The sequence below is a fragment of the Podarcis liolepis genome (assembly GCF_965112155.1).
Source record: "Podarcis liolepis genome assembly, chromosome: 16".
NCBI lineage: Eukaryota > Metazoa > Chordata > Lepidosauria > Squamata > Lacertidae > Podarcis > Podarcis liolepis.
The window spans coordinates 29,043,974-29,059,673 of record NC_139567.1 but is presented as its reverse complement, the minus strand read 5'-3'; the positions used below and the strand labels follow the sequence as shown (position 1 = coordinate 29,059,673).

General features: G+C 46.3%; 1 protein-coding gene across 4 annotated transcripts in view; it reads right to left on the bottom strand.

Annotated features, from left to right (window-relative positions):
• The window catches only part of PITPNM3 (PITPNM family member 3), a 68,379-nt gene that overhangs the window by 32,514 nt on the left and 20,165 nt on the right, over positions 1–15,700 (bottom strand). For all 4 annotated transcript variants that reach the window (XM_083479194.1, XM_083479195.1, XM_083479196.1 and 1 more), the window contains 3 exons: positions 15,124–15,216; positions 8,956–9,063; positions 4,014–4,061 (listed from right to left, as the gene is read on the bottom strand). In XM_083479194.1, coding sequence (XP_083335320.1) covers positions 4,014–4,061; positions 8,956–9,063; positions 15,124–15,216 — 249 coding nt within the window. The remainder of the gene's footprint in view (positions 1–4,013; positions 4,062–8,955; positions 9,064–15,123; positions 15,217–15,700) is intronic.

The window sequence follows — 15,700 nt, the reverse complement described above, 5'->3', positions numbered from 1 at the left end:
AGGGGATCTGTACTCAATAGCAGAGATCCTGCTGCAGGGCTGGCACAGCAAAGCCCTGCATGCGAGAAACATGCCAGGCTCTTTTTGTGGGAAGAAAATAGTAAAAACTACAGGGGGAGATTTGGACTAATGGTATCTGGAAGAAAGAAGTGGGGAGCCCCATGGCTCTCAAGTTAATTTCAGGCAGGTAGGTAGCAAAAGGGGAGGTATAGGGATAGGAGGAGGAGGGGAAAGAAAGGCTCTGGCCCCCTGCCAAGATTTATTATTTGTTGTGTTTATATTCCATTTTCCCTTCATAGAGATCAAAGTTGCATTTGAACCCTGGTCTCCTCAGTTACCGGTCCAGCACTCTGACCACTACACCACCACCCCTCCAAGGGAATGAGGCCCTCAACAACAACAAACCAGACCCCACACGCATTTCCTGGGGAGGGAAGCAGAAGGTCAAATGCAGCTACTCTCTGATAGGTTTGGGAGGACCATTTTGCATAGCAGATGGCAGAATCAGCAGTCCTGCCCTGGACTGGGAACGTAGCAGAAAGTAGCAGTCAACTGTACAGCATCAAGAGCTAACAGGGGTGCCCTTTAAAAGTCATAGCAGAGGCCCAGCATTTGGGGGGGGTGGAGGTGCAAGCATGCCCCCTCTCCATTCCTTCCTATCCTGGGCAACAATTGAGAGGGAAGAGCTGGTCCTGCCCACACAGTAACAGGTCTTCATACAGTCCAGCAACACCTCCATGCGATAATACATGAAGGACATCACAAGTTACAGGAGTCACAAAGTGCCTGGTCTTTGGTAAAGCCAGTCTGGCTTCCAAGGCAGGACCTCTCCACAATATCTGGTGATCTGCTCCACATCCTGTCTTGGGGGAAGGACAGCACCCACAGATGTCTGGAGAGACCTGGTATTGGCAAGGTGCCCATTCCAAAGTGGTGCTCATGATCCTTGAGATGAAGATTAGCAGATAAACCAAGGTCCAGTAGCTGGACAGAGCGATGCTTTCAGGACCTCGGACAGATCCCTTTGAGGGTGTCAGTGAAGTTTTCAGGACTATGGACAGAGCCTGCCAGGATTTCAAGACCTCGGACAGATCTCTTGGAGGGAGCCACTTGCCCAAAAGAATTCCCACCTCCAAGGAAGACCTTTTTTTTCCTCTCTGAGAAACAAATATCCTTAAAGGGGCAGCAACCCTCATGCCCTGAGCCAGCTCTGGTCACTTGCTGCCTGGCATCCGTAGGATATCCCAGGGGGCTGGTGTGGGAGGGGGCTCAGCCTCTTAAGGGAATCAGATGCAAGAAAGAGCTTCTCTGGAGTTTCTGGTTTGGGAATTCCAGGCTTGTGGGGTCTAGCCACCCCTTGCTCCTCCTCCTAGCCCTAGCTACTGCTTCTGCAGACCATCACAGGAGCTGGGCTTCATAAAGCATCCATTGCTTCACAGGGGGACAAGGACTAATTGTCTGCCTTGCCTGCTGCATCAGAGAAGAAGGTTGATGAAAAGGCAAGTAAAAGGCAGCATGATAGAAGTTTATAAAAGTGTACTATTAAACTATGGAACTTGCTCTAAGAGGAGGCCCTGAAGGCCACCTATTTGGGTTACTTTAAAAGAAGATCAGACACTCATAGGTGATAATAAGGCTATCAATGGCTTCTAGCCATGATAGCTATTGTTCTGCCTCCATGGCTAGAGGCAGTACTGTGTCTGAGTGCCAGCTGCTGGAAACCATGGACAGGAGAGTGTTCTTCTGCTAGTTTCCCACAGGCATCTGTGTTGGCCACTGTGATAACAGGATACCAGACTAGATAGGCTATTGGCCTGATCCAACTGGCTCTTGTGTTCTTAAGGTTGTACAGGAACCCATTGCAGGTGTTATGGATTGAATAGCTACTGCACCTCTTCACCATATTCTAATTTTCTGAGATTGTTAACTTGGGGTTTTCATCAGCTGTATGCCATAACCATCACAATTATAACAAATAAAGACTTGACATATCTTGCTTTGCATGTCATGAGTCTATTTCATATATTAGTTTCACCTTTTAAGTTGAATTACTGAAATAAATGAACTTTTCCACAATATTCTAATTTTTCAAGTTTCACCTGTATTTGCCCATTTGTAAGAGACCTTCCTGGCTGCAGGGGAGACAGAGCAGGCTGCCTGCCTAGGGAGGGGGGGGATAGCTTTGCAAGGAGTAGTCAAGCATTTGACCAGAGCAGCAGGCCTGGATCCAGCCCCTGAGTCAAAAGCATCTCCACCCACCTACCCACCCCTCCAGCCAGCCCTCTTAAGAGTCCCTTCAAACCACACACCCTACCCCAAAAATGCTCAGTCCTTGAAGGTTAAAATTCTTGCTGCTGCTTATGCATGGGTGCGTGGGAAGGGGGAAATAATCGCTCGGTGCCTCACAAAGTCCTTTTCAGCTCTTCTTATGTTTGTTTTTTAAAAGGAGAAGAATTGCCAACAATTGAGAATTAACAAGCCGATGCTAACGAACGGCGCCGGGGTGGGGGGGGAGAAAGCGTGTCATTCTTGCATTCCCCGATGAAATCAGACCCGTTTCCCTGCCATCTGTTGCACTGTTGCTGGCTGTTTATGACAACAAATCTGTCAAAGAGAAATAAACTTGCATGCGGCTGTGGGCATATGGTTCCTATTAGCAAGTGATAAAAAAAATATATTTAAAAAGAAAAACCTGATGGAAGATTGAAATGCTTACAGGTTACTGTGAGACTGAGAGAGAGAGCAAAGTGGTGTGCGAGGGGGGTGGGAGCTGGGAAGCCCCCGGAATCAGTGCTGCCCAGCCTGCAATCTGCCCACTTTATAGAAGCGCAGGCCTTTGGCACCAACTCTGCAGCCACAGAGAGCTCGTTTCGGAGCAGCTCCCTGTGGACCTTCATGTTAGAGAGATCAATAAAGCTTGGCTTTGGGATTGAGTGTAATGAATTTTGCTTTGTACAATGATAAGAGTGAAGGTGACATGGGATGTGAGTGAGGGCGGCATTTGATGATTCAAGGACTGCTTTGGCCACAAGAGCAAAGTGGTGCAAAAATGTTCTGACATGTGTAACCACACACTGCGCTTGGTGAAGACACGGGACAGGGCCTTCTCGGTGGCTGCTCCCAGGCTTTGGAACCCCATCCCTAGAGAAGCTAAAGGGCTCCCTGCCTGCCTGTTATCCCTTTCTTAATTCTGGCAGGCTTTGGATAATGGACTGCTTTTAAGGAAAAGATTCTGAACAGTGTTGTCCTGTTTCTATTATCTGTATTCTAATAAATTTGTTTTTTATATTGCAATAATTATAATAATTATTATAATTATAATACAACTGCCCTGTAAACAAATCACAATGAATGCTCACTGAAGGACAGGCAGAGTTTAACCTCTGCATAAGCAACTCAGGATAAATACCCAATAAACAGGTTGTCTGGAGGAGCACTGAGTCTTGAAATCTGCAACTGCCCTGCCCCATGGTCTGCCCCACACCATACATCACAAACTCCAAGGGCCACTTTTTCTATTTGAGAGGCTTGTTAACTGAAGGTGCCGGGGGGGGCGGCTTTGGAGCCTGTGCATGCTCAAGCCTGGGCTCCCCCCCCCCCACACACATACAGAAAGAGCATCTGGGGCTGTAAATAATAATAATAATAATAATAATAATAATAATAATAATAATAATAATAATAATAATAATAAATTTTTACCCTGCCCATCTGGGCAGCTTCCAACAAAAGATTAAAAATACATTAAAACATCAGCCATTAAAAACTTCCCTAAACCAAAGGGGAGGCAGAACCACCAAAACACGGCTTTCAAGTCATAAATAATCAACTTCATAATCCCGAGGAAGGGGCTCAACAAAAATCTGATTTTGGCCTCCAGATGGCCTTGGAAAAGAGCATTACAATGGGTTTAATCCATTACCATTTGAAATTCAAACATAAGAATGAACCCTCTGGAGGAAAAGAGGAGGAGGAGGGTTTAAAAAAATAAATTAAAAAGCACCAGGACTCACTTTGTTTTTCCTGCAGGACTCCAGATGAGCAGAAGGATGGATCTTCGCCTGCCAGAGGGAAGCAAGAGGGGCAAAGTTAGCATCTCCTGGCCCGAAGTACAAGGAAACAACCTCTGTGTTGCATCCGCTGAGCCACAAATTGCTCTCCCTCCCGGACACTTTCAAGCTCCAAAATCTTTACTATTATTATTACAAATCTTATTGAAAGGTTTTTAAACAATTACCAAGCATTAAGTGTCATCTTCCAGGACAAATGCATGCACAGATGTTAAGCCGTGAATGCAGTCATCCATATGACATGAAAACAGACCTGGAAAATCTTTCACATGACAGTTTAAGCTCAAATCCACAGGGTATTCTTCAGTTTAGAGTATTAAGATAATTTCTCCAGAGTGCTTGTTATGACTGAGATGGAAGGGAGATTATTGCACAATTGTTAATAAATGATATAAATTGAGAGCACACAGAGCCAACCCATGTTTGTTATTCCTCTTATCATCCTCTGATGGTGAGCTACCGTAAGTGCTCCATAAGGAGCTATATTCCACCCACATTGGGTCCAAGTTTCAAGCTCCAAATCTGACCTTCCAAGCCCATGACAAAGCTTGGCTGCTCCAGGAAGGGACTTTCCTGCCTCCCCCACCACTAACCTGCATCTCCCACCCAAGCCAATGTGGCAGTTGCATCACTGGGACTCTTGAAAGGCCATACAATTATACTAATTATCATGAGGAATAAAGATAGGGTGATGCAAATGGGAAGCAGTGAGGGTGGGTGGGTGGATGGGTAGAAACAGACAGCTCAGAGCCACACAAGCTCAGGAGAGACAGAAGAAAGGACCCTATTGCACAATGTGTAATTAAGTGGATAACCACCCATCCAAAATACAGTGATGGCTACTGGTTTGGGTGGTTTTAAAACCGTCCCAGGGCCCCTCGAAGAAGAAGAAGAAGAAGAAGAAGAAGAAGAAGAAGAAGAAGAAGAAGAAGAAGAAGAAGAAGAAGAGTTTGGATTTGATATCCCACCTTTCACTCCCTTTAAGGAGTCTCAAAGCGGCTAACATTCTCCTTTCCCTTCCTCCCCCACAACAAACACTCTGTGAGGTGAGTGGGGCTGAGAGACTTCAAGGAAGTGTGACTGGCCCAAGGTCACCCAGCAGCTGCATATGGAGGAGCGGGGAATCGAACCCAGTTCCCCAGATTACAAGACTACCGCTCTCAACCACTACACCACTAAGTGTTGGTGGTCCACACGGGCCATCATCATAAGAACCTAAGAAGAGCCTGCTGGATCAGGCCAGCAGTCCAGCTAATGCAGCATCCTTTTTTCACAGTGGGCAACCCAATGTCTCAGTGGAAAACTTGCAATCAGGATGCAAGCACAAGAGCCCTCTCCCCTCCTGCGGTTCCAGAAAATGGCACTCAGAAGCATCCCTGTCTCTGACCATGAGTGTTTCCCATATCATGCATTCAGGTGAGCTCGTTGGGATACTGGCCTGATCCAGCAGGGCTCTTATTGTGGGGCGCTCCAAAAACAGCCCACTTAAACCAAACTGGAGCCACTAACGATTAGTATGGCTTCATAATTATTAGTAATAGCAAAAAGTAATTTTTGCATCAAAAATTACCCCATGCTTTTTTATGACGGCGTCAATTACCTTTCCTTAGGTCTCTGCTCTATAAAAAATAAAAATAAAATAAATCCATGTAATATGTACATTCGGGGGATACATTGTTATGGATGCAAAGCAGAGGAAATGAAAGAGGGATTCTGTCATTTACTCACTCACTCACTCACTCACTCAGTCACAAACACACACACACACACACACACACACACACACACACTTTAGTCTCTCCCCTGCTGCTTTCCTCCAGGCTCTGTTAGCAGCAAGCAGAGAGTTCCCTACTGCCACGCACAACGTTTCCAGCAGAAATGTCACAATATTATCTAGTCTTTGGTAGGCAATTCCACCTTGTGGGTATCTAAGGATGGAAAGGGTGCTGCCCCAGACTGACAGGAGTAGGGAAGGCTGACATTCTCAGAGAGTAAGACACCCTCACCCTATGGCAAGCTGGAAGATCAATTAGGCTGGGAGATGCTTGTTGGACCCCAGGTAGCCCTGTTCTGCTCTTTGAGCAAGAAGGGCACCAAATTCCGGTCCTTAGAATCCAAAGCCAGTATGAACCTGCTTCACCTCGTAGCCCAGTTTAAGATCCAGATGTAAGACCCAGATTTAAGATTGAACAAAATCCTGCTCCACCTCACAGCCAGATTTAAGACTTGATAGGCTATTACACAACCTACACATGATGGGACACAAAAGAGAGATAAATGCACCATTTTCAGGCTTCATTCCCTAAGAGGCTTGCGCTGCAATGACGACACAACTCCCAGAGGGAAGCCAGATCTGAGGTTCTCAGCCCTGTCATTCCCCGCTAAATGGCTCTGTTCCTTGTCAGATTAATCTGCTTCCCCCATGCCCCACCTTGCCTGCTGTCAAGAGGCGAGAAAAGCTTGGGATGCAGAGAAACTGTCTTTTCTCAGCAAAGAAAAAAAAGGAAAGCCTATGAATCATCCAGTCTTGATTGAGATAAATTAGCAGGGAAGCACTTGATCCTGGCCATCATCAAGGGCAGTGTGAAACAGATCACACTCCCCCCCCCCTCCCACAACACACACATACCCACTAATTATCTGTTTAGCAGCCTTGAAGATGCTGCCTGGCCTGTGCGGAACCCATGACAGTCAGCTAACAAACATGCCAGTAGGAGGAGGAACAAGAACCCCAAGCAGTGACAAGAGAGCAGCAAATGCTACTCTCTCCAGCATACTGAAACAGAGCCCAAAAACTGATCGGAGGTCTTTAGTATGCACAGAATTTGTGTTAGGGTACTAATCTGTTGATTCACACACACAGGGGCTTGTAGAGCAAGAAAACAGCAAAGCAACTTATTATCGGAAGTGCATCACTTGGAAAAGGTATCTAATTCTAAGCTAAAGACTCTCCTCCCTGGAAGAGAGGGGAGTTGTTGTGGGCGGGAGCCCGAGCACTGCCCCTAGCAGGGGGCGTAGCCCCCTGCCTCCACCTCACCTGGCTGGCGCCCACGCCCCTCTGGAGGCTTCCAACCAGGTGCCTCGGAGGGGGCGTGTTCAGCAGCCTTTTGCTGCGGCGCCAGCCTCTCCCCGGCCTCATTCTTTCCCGTCGTCTCGTCGCGAGTCACCCACCCTCCACTCCCTTAGAGTTAGGGCTTAGGTCATTGGCCTTGCTATGGACCTTAGGTTGGTCGCCCTGGTTGTCTAGGGGGCCTGGTAGGAGTTTTTCCATTTGGCATTAGGCTTTTTGGTTTTTTCGCCTACCTCGTAGCAATCGTCACAACTTTTGTGGTATCGGTGGGTAGGTTAGGCATTGGAATAATGTGTTGTGGTGTGTCGAAGGGCTAGGTGTGGCCATCGCCTATGCCTTCGATTTTTGGGTATTCCGTTAAAGGAATCTGGCGGTCGTGTGTTCTGTCCGATGCCTGCTTGGCGGGAGGCCATAGCACGACCCTCGGTGACATCAGGGGGGAGCCTATAGTTGGATTAGCATCAACAGGCTCCACCTACTGGTGAATAAACCCACTTGTTTGTGAGATCCAATGCCTAAGCCAATACCTTTTCACTGCTGTAACCAATAAAGTTGTGGCCTTTTCATGCTCATTAACCTTATATCATGTGTCCTTGTGTATTCATTTCACATCGCGGGGGTCGGGTCCTCGAACCACAATTGACAAAGATTGCCATGGGTCTGGAAACCAAACCTGATGAGGAATGGTGGAGGGAGTTTAGGGATGTTTAACCTGAAGAAGAGAATCCTGAGAGGTGACGTAATAAAGCCATCTTCAAATATCTAAAGGGCTTCCACAAGGAAGATGGAGCAACTTTGTTTTCTGCTGCTCCAGAGGGGAGGACCCAAACCAACGGATTCAAATGACAAGGAAGGAGATTCTGACTAAACATTAGGAAGGGCTGGCAGGTGTGAAGCAGGTAAGGGGAAGACAAGGGGCAAGATTGTAGCTGGAAGCCTTTGAGAGTTGATTTGTTGAGTGGGGAGCTGTGATCCGCAATCATAGGCAGGTTGCAGAGGCTGGTCTTGAGCCTGAGCTATGAGGAGCAGGGAGCCGCTGCAAAAGAGCGTCACGCCACCTTGGTCGCCGGGCAACAGAGCAGCATCAGCATCAAACTGGGCTCCCAATTGCTATAGAGAATGAGAGCAGTGTTTGCCAACTGGGGACCCTCCAGGTGTTAAGAGCATGAGAATAGCCTTCCTGGGCTCTACTAGATCAGGCCCACCTAGTCCAGCATCCTGTCCTCACAGCAGCCACCCAGAAGCCTGTGTGAAACCCACAAGCAGCAACTGGTACCCAACTGGTACCCAGAAGCATTACTGCCTCCTGCTGTGTAGGCAGAGCATAGCCACCATGGTTGGTAGCCATCAATAGACCCTCCATCTCCATAATCTCCATGACCAGATCATCTCTAGTAGCCACTGATGACCTTATTGTCCTCAATGAACTTGTCCAACCCTCTTTTGAAGCCATCCAATTTGGTGGCCACCACTGCCTCCTGTGGCAGGGAGTTCCATAGTTTAACTCTGCACTGCAGGAAGAACTCCTTCCCTTTTATCTGCCCTGAAACTCACAACTTTCTGCTTCATTGCATGGCCATGAGTTCTAGTGTTAAAAGAGATGGAGGAAAACTTTTCTCTGCCTACCTCTTCCACGCCATGCAGAATTTTATAAACTTCTATCACGTCGCCACTTACTTGCCCTTTCACCAAACTGAAAAGACGCTGCAGCCTTTTCTCTTAGGGGAGTCGCTCCATCCCCTTGATCGCCCCCTTTTCTGAAACTTTTCCAACCCTGGGGGCAGAGAGGGGGCATTGCATGTGACTCAATGTTACCTTGGTTCTCCTCCAGCTTCCCAATGGTCTCAATCTGCTCCACCAGGTCGTTGGAGTTCCACTGGCTCATCCCCAGGAGAATCGCGCTCTTCCCTTCCGCCACCTCCTCTGCGGCGAGAGAAAACGGCATCACATTTCAGCACAATGGCACAGATACCAGAGCCAGGACGGCTTCACTGAGACTAAAGCAGGTCGTGGTGGGCATGCATGGCCTGGCCACAGGGTCAGAAAGTGGAGGGTCTCCCCCAGGATCCTCCCCCCCCATTTTTTTATTAGTTTTCTATTTTTAACACAACACAAAATAACGAACAAATAACAAACATACACACACACACACACACACACACACACACACAAATAAACAAACATACATTCAAAATTTCTTAGCGTTAAAAATCCAAATTCAATCCATTTTAGGTGACTTCCTCAAATCCTTCCTGACTGATTTCCATTAAATTTCATTTTAGCAATTTTCCAATATCCACTGCTAATAATGTTAACTTGTTCAGATTACTAACTTCCTTTCTTTTCATAATATTCTCAATCCATCATTTTATACTTTCAACATAATTTAATCCTAAACCAAATTTAGTACTTGCAAGTATTTCCTCTTATATTATATGTTATATAATAATAATAATAATAGTAATAATAATAGTAATAATATATATTATATTATTGTATTTTAATAAATATTCCTTAAATTTCTTCCTCCAGGATCCTTTGCAAGAGTACAGCAAGAGCATCACCGCATCCCCTGCATGTGTAAAACACTATTATTATATAAAGCCCTTAACAATTTGGGACCACTTTACTCAAGAGACCACCTTATCCCTTATATATGCTGACTCAACCACTTCAGTTGGTGGAACTGGCACTGCTATGGGTACCACATTATACCTGTTCAGCCTTTGTAAGAAATCCTTCCATCTTTCAGTGTGGCAGCACCTACACTTTGGAACTCCTTGCCTATTGACGTCAAGAAGGTGCCTTCATTGTTTTTGGGGTGGGGTTTTTTGGTGCCTGCTAAAAGGGTTCTTTTTAAGACACACACATACCCAGATATTTAGAAAGCCAGTGTGAGTCTCTTATCTCTTGTCAGTCTGTTGTTATTTTAACTTTTTGAATGCTCTGAATTATTGCTGTTTATTTTTCTCACTGATAACTTTATGGTTTTACCTGTTTTTCGTAAATGAATCTGAAGTTCTTCTTGCAAGCTAGCGGTGAGTAAATTTTATGAAATAAATAAATAAACAGGAGGCCCAGACACCCACTGTGTCTCCTTCACAACACCCCTTAGGATCTTAGCCCTGGAGCGCTAGAGAGAGGATGCCACATGGCAAGGCTGGCACAGAGCTGGGTGCCACTCACAAGGCATTCACATGGGCAGCCATGCTTTGGGGGAAGAAGCACTATTATTATTATTATTATTATTATTACCCCACTGTTTTCCCAGACCAGGACTCAATGCACCTTACCCCTAATTAAAACAACACAGGTAATAAAATGCAAAATCTTTCTCTGAGAATATTTGTTACAGGTTGTGTTATCATTTGTACGTTTCACTGTTCTGGGTTAATTGTAGTGGGTATTCTTGGCTGAACTTCAGTGCAATTTGTAAGAGACGGCGATGTTAATAGAGGATTAAGTACAATAGACGCATTCCCCTGAATTAAAAATAAATAGATCTCTATCCCCCTTTATTGAAGTTCAAGGCTGCTACCATCAATTGTGTGCAAACTGCAATTTAGACTGATACACTGAGGAGGTGAGTTTACAACACACTGATGGTTGAGGGAGTTGCGCAAGTTTAGCCTGGAGAAGAGAAACAGAGAGGTGATATCAGAGCCATCTTCAAATACCGCAAGGCTGCTACATGGAAGATGGAGCTAGCTTGTTTTGTGCTGCTCCAGGGGACAGGACCCTAATTGCTGGATTCAAATGACAAGAAGGTTATTCTGACTAAATATTAGAAAGAACTTTCTGGGGGTATAAGCCATTTGACAGCAGACTCCCAATGAATGTGTGGACTCTCCTTCACTGGAGGTTTCTAAGGTGAGGTTTGATGGCATCTGTCAGTGATTCTTTAGCTGCAATTCCTGCATTGCAGGGGGCTGAACTAGATGACTTCTGTGGTAGACTCTCCAAGTGTCCCTATTTTCCAGAGACATCCTGAATTTACAGAAGCCATCTCAGTTTTTGATTTGATCCTAGAAGGTCCTGCTTTTCCTTAGGACGTCCCTAAGGAGAAATGTTGGAGTGTATGGTAGGATGTCCCTATTTTCATGGGAGATATGTTGGAGGGTATGGAGTTATGTGACCCCCAGACCCAAGGAGATAACTATACAACCTTTAAGGTAGAGGTAAAGGGACCCCTAACCATTAGGTCCAGTCCCGGACGACTCTGGGAGTGCGGCGCTTATCTCGCTTTATTGGCCGAGGGAGCCAGCGTACAGCTTCCGGGTCATGTGGCCAGCATGACTAAGCCGCTTCTGGCAAACCAGAGCAGCGCACGGAAGCGCTGTTTACCTTCCCGCTGGAGTGGTACCTATTTATCTACTTGCACTTTGACGTGCTTTCAAACTGCTAGGTGGGCAGGAGCAGGGACCGTGCAATGGGAGCTCACCCCGTTGCAGGGATTTGAACCGCCAACCTTCTGATCGGCAAGCCCTAGGCTCTATGGTTTAACCTTTAGAAGCCCTATATAGTTTTATTATGTTTTTGTGTGTTGGAAGCTACCCAGAGAATTATTAATTAATTAATTAATTAATTATCATCATCATCACCATCATTATGGAATAGGATGTCCCTATTTTCATCAGAGAAATGTTGGAGGGTATGCTGTGGTCCCTTTGAACTCGACAATTCACTGGTTCTATTATTCCTCCTCTATTGGTGCCAATGAAAGGTTTCATTAACAGGTAAATAACAGCTTCTGAGAGGGTATTTGTCGGACCCATGGCTGGGAGAAGGAGAGCTTAACTTCTCCCCACCACCATGCTGCCCCCCCCCCCCCCCGCCCAGCAGCTCAGGCTTCTCCAAAGATGCTATTTACATAACGAAACACAACAAGAAAAATCCCCTGTTAATTGTCTTCGTCATCCTGGGCCTGGCTGGCTTGGCTCCAAGAGGCAACAATGCGGAAAGGCAGCCTCATCCCAGGCAAATCTCTGACTCCTCCGTTGGGTGGTTTTTCTACCAAGCCCAAAGCATTTCCTTCCGGCTGCAATTATCACCATCTCAGCCATTGCATTCATGAATATGGATGACGGAGCCCCCTCCCTTCCCAACACTTGAGGAAGATTTTAAAAGGAGGCAAATGTCTGCACATCCGATCAGGTGTTTCGAAGCCAGAAAGTGCCACTTTGGAAGCGGAACCCCTCTAGGCCCTTTGTGTTCGCCGCTCAAGAGGCAGCAGCAAGGAAGGCAGAAAAGGGATGAGGACTCGGGAACCCCTTTTCCTTCCAATCTCATGCAGCTGCAAATTCAGAAGAAGAAGAAGAAAAACAGAAGGCAGGTGGGCTCCAGCTCCCAAGGACAACAGCTAGACCTGTTGCAAGGAGCTCGAGGCCTCCTTGAGAAAAGAAATGCAATGATTGTTTCATTTGCTCAAATATCAGTCTGCTTGCAGGTTTCCCTTGGGGGCATCTGGTTGTCTGCTATTGAGGACAGGAGGCTGGGTGAGTTGGGACCCCCTGCTATAAGGCTCTTGTGATAGGAATTTTGAGGTCTTATAGGGAACCTATGTAAGGACTCTATATGGGCTCTTGGATACCCCGTAAGGGGGAAAGGGCAGATTTTTGTTTACAACACTCTTCAAAGAGTCCCTTCATTCAACGGAGGCGCCACTGGGGAACCATACAACCAAGAGCAATCCTACCTCCGACCGCGGAGACAGAGCACAACTATCATGGCTAGTGGTTGTTGACAGTCTTATCCTCTGAACTCTGGGGTGGGGGAAGAACAGGAAGAACCTGAAAGAATGGCATTTTCTTCAAAGTGTCACCAGCTTCTCCAGAGGATCGGGAGGGGGGGGGAGGGACCGGCACATCGCACGTCCTGACATCACACATGCAACATTGCACAATGTCCTGACAACACGTGTCATCCTCTGAATATTGAGGCAGCCCAGTCCCCTCAAAAAATGTATTCAGGGGGCCAAAACTGCCTCAGCTCCTAGGAGTCGGCACCTTTGCATCATGCGGGGGATGCCCCACAAAAACTGAGTAGACACAGCATGGGTGTTTCACAGCCAAGACCCAGCTTGGAAACAGCCTGTAATCATAAGAAAGAACTGGCTGGAACAGGCCAATGGCCTGTTTCCATCAGCTTCCTGTACTCACAGCAGCCAGCCAGATGCCTCTTCTGGAAACCCCATAAGAGCCCTCTCCCCTCCTGTGGCTTCCAGTGTTGTAAACAAAATCTGCCCTAAGACCTTAAAACTCTTATCACACCAGCAACGGGCATTCAGAAGCATGTGGCTGTAGAGCATAGCCATCAATAGGACCAGAAATTCTTTCAGTTTGGCATTGGGGCTGATTACACCAGAGATGTAATCTGTGTGTGTGTGTGTGTGTGTGTGTGTGTGTGTGTGTGTGTGTGTCTGGGGCCTGCACACACAACTGTCTCCCCCACTGGCATTTATTCCAGATTAGGACATTTGTCCTCCCTTATCAAATAATAAAATTTGACTGGAAACCTGCATCACACCCAGTCCTTATTAATGCAACTATTACTGTCTTCCGCTGATGAACTGTAATAATAATATTTGACGGAAAAGAGTCTTTTGAAACATCAAAATATTGACAGCATTCCTGTCACTGTGTACTTCTAGTTTCCATGGAAAGCCCGGGTGGGCCTCTGTTCAGGCATCTGCCTAGGGAAAGATGCCATCGGTGCTTTTAAATTATAGATGTTGTTGAGCAATTCCAGAAATAGCAGTGGGACGTTTGGCAAGGGCAGCCTCAAAAGAGCTGCTGTGAGAAGGAAGGACTTTAAGTTTGCAGAAGGGCTTTTTGGAGGGGGGGGGCATTTTTCCTTCCCAAGAGGTGGGGAGAGAGAAGGGAAAAAGTACCGGAGAGGCTCCTTATTCTGGAGTCTTCCTTGCACAATGGATATGTCAGATAGCCGAGAAAGGAGAGCTCCCCCCCCCCAACACAGACACTCACAAGGCCTCAAGGCTTCTCACATCAGTACATGCAAAAAACATCTAGGGGTCTTAATCTACCACAAGCTTAATATGAGTCAACAGTGTGATGAAGCACTAAAAAAAAAGAAAAAAGAGAGAGCTACTGCTATTCTAGGCTGCAACAACAGAAATCTAGTGTCTAGATCAAGGGAAATCATAGTACCACTGCATTCTGCCTTGGTCAGACCACATCTGGAGTCCTGTGGCCAGTTCTGGGCACCACAGTTTTAAAAGGACATTGACAAGCTGGAAGATGTGCAGAGGAGGGAGAGCAGCAGTATCAAGGACCTGGAAACCAAGCCTTATGAGGAACAGTTGAGGGAGCTGTTTAGCCTGGAGAAGACCGAGAGGTGACATGATAACCATCTTCAAATACCTGAAAGGCTGTCACATGGGAAGAAGGAGCCAGCTTGTTTTCTCCAAGTGGGAGGGCCTGAACTGATGGAATCAAATGACAAGAAAGGAGATTCTGACTACACATTAGGAAGAACTCTTCAACAGTGAAATGAACTCCCTTGGAGGATAGTAGACTCTCATTCACTGGAAGTTTGTCAACAAAGTTTGGATGACCACCTCTCAAGCATTCTAGATGCAATTTCTGCATTGCAGAGGGTTAGACCCTCATGGTCCCTTCCAGCTCCACAATTCCATGATTCTATGAAATACAGTCACACAGGACTCCCTTTCCACAGCACAATGTGAAAATTGACTTTCCTAATGGTCTTAAGTACTGCACTGGCCAGATATACCACACTGTTTTGCTTTGGGTTGGTTTTTTTTTAGTATTTCTGCTTTTATTATTTTCATTGATAATATTGTTGACCTGGATGGACTAGTGGTCTGACTCAGCCTAAGGCAGCAGAGGATGTCCAAGAGGAACCCGACAGTGGAAACACCAAAGGCCTCTAGGAAATGGAGCAAGGGGACGATGCCCTGAGAGACACTTTGGATGCCTGGCAGTAAGCATAATGAACACCAACCTCGTGCATCAAAGAACTCATCATCAGAGCTCTCCACAGAGTCAGTCAGGATCCCGTGCATGGGCCACTGAGCGCTGAACCGGCGTAAATCAGCTGCAGAAGGAGACAAACAAACAGAGAAAAGTCAGAGGAGTGAACAGATTTTTGGCTGCAATGCTGGAGTCAAAACAAAACATTTTGATCTGCTATGAAAAGTGCTCCCAATTAATCAGCCTGGTGAAATTAAACTTATTTTCATACATGAACTTACAGAAACAGCAAACATCAAGCACCATATGAAAGGCAGGATCCTGCTCACCCACCCACATGAGAGCAGCTGTTTAAGAATTGATACCCAAGTTTTTTTTCCCCCTCTGCCCTTCCTGTGCCTTTTCCCTTGCAAGTTGTATTTTCTTATATAGCAAACTTGTGGAGAACGGGATTGCTTTGTTTTAAGTGACTGTATGTAAGCCACTCTGGGAGTCTTGTTGGCTGAACACAGGGGTGTAAACGCTCACATAATAATCATGAACATGTGAGAACAATAAGGTGCCCTTTATCCAAAACAAGCCTTCATCCCCAAGGACACTTTTTTCAC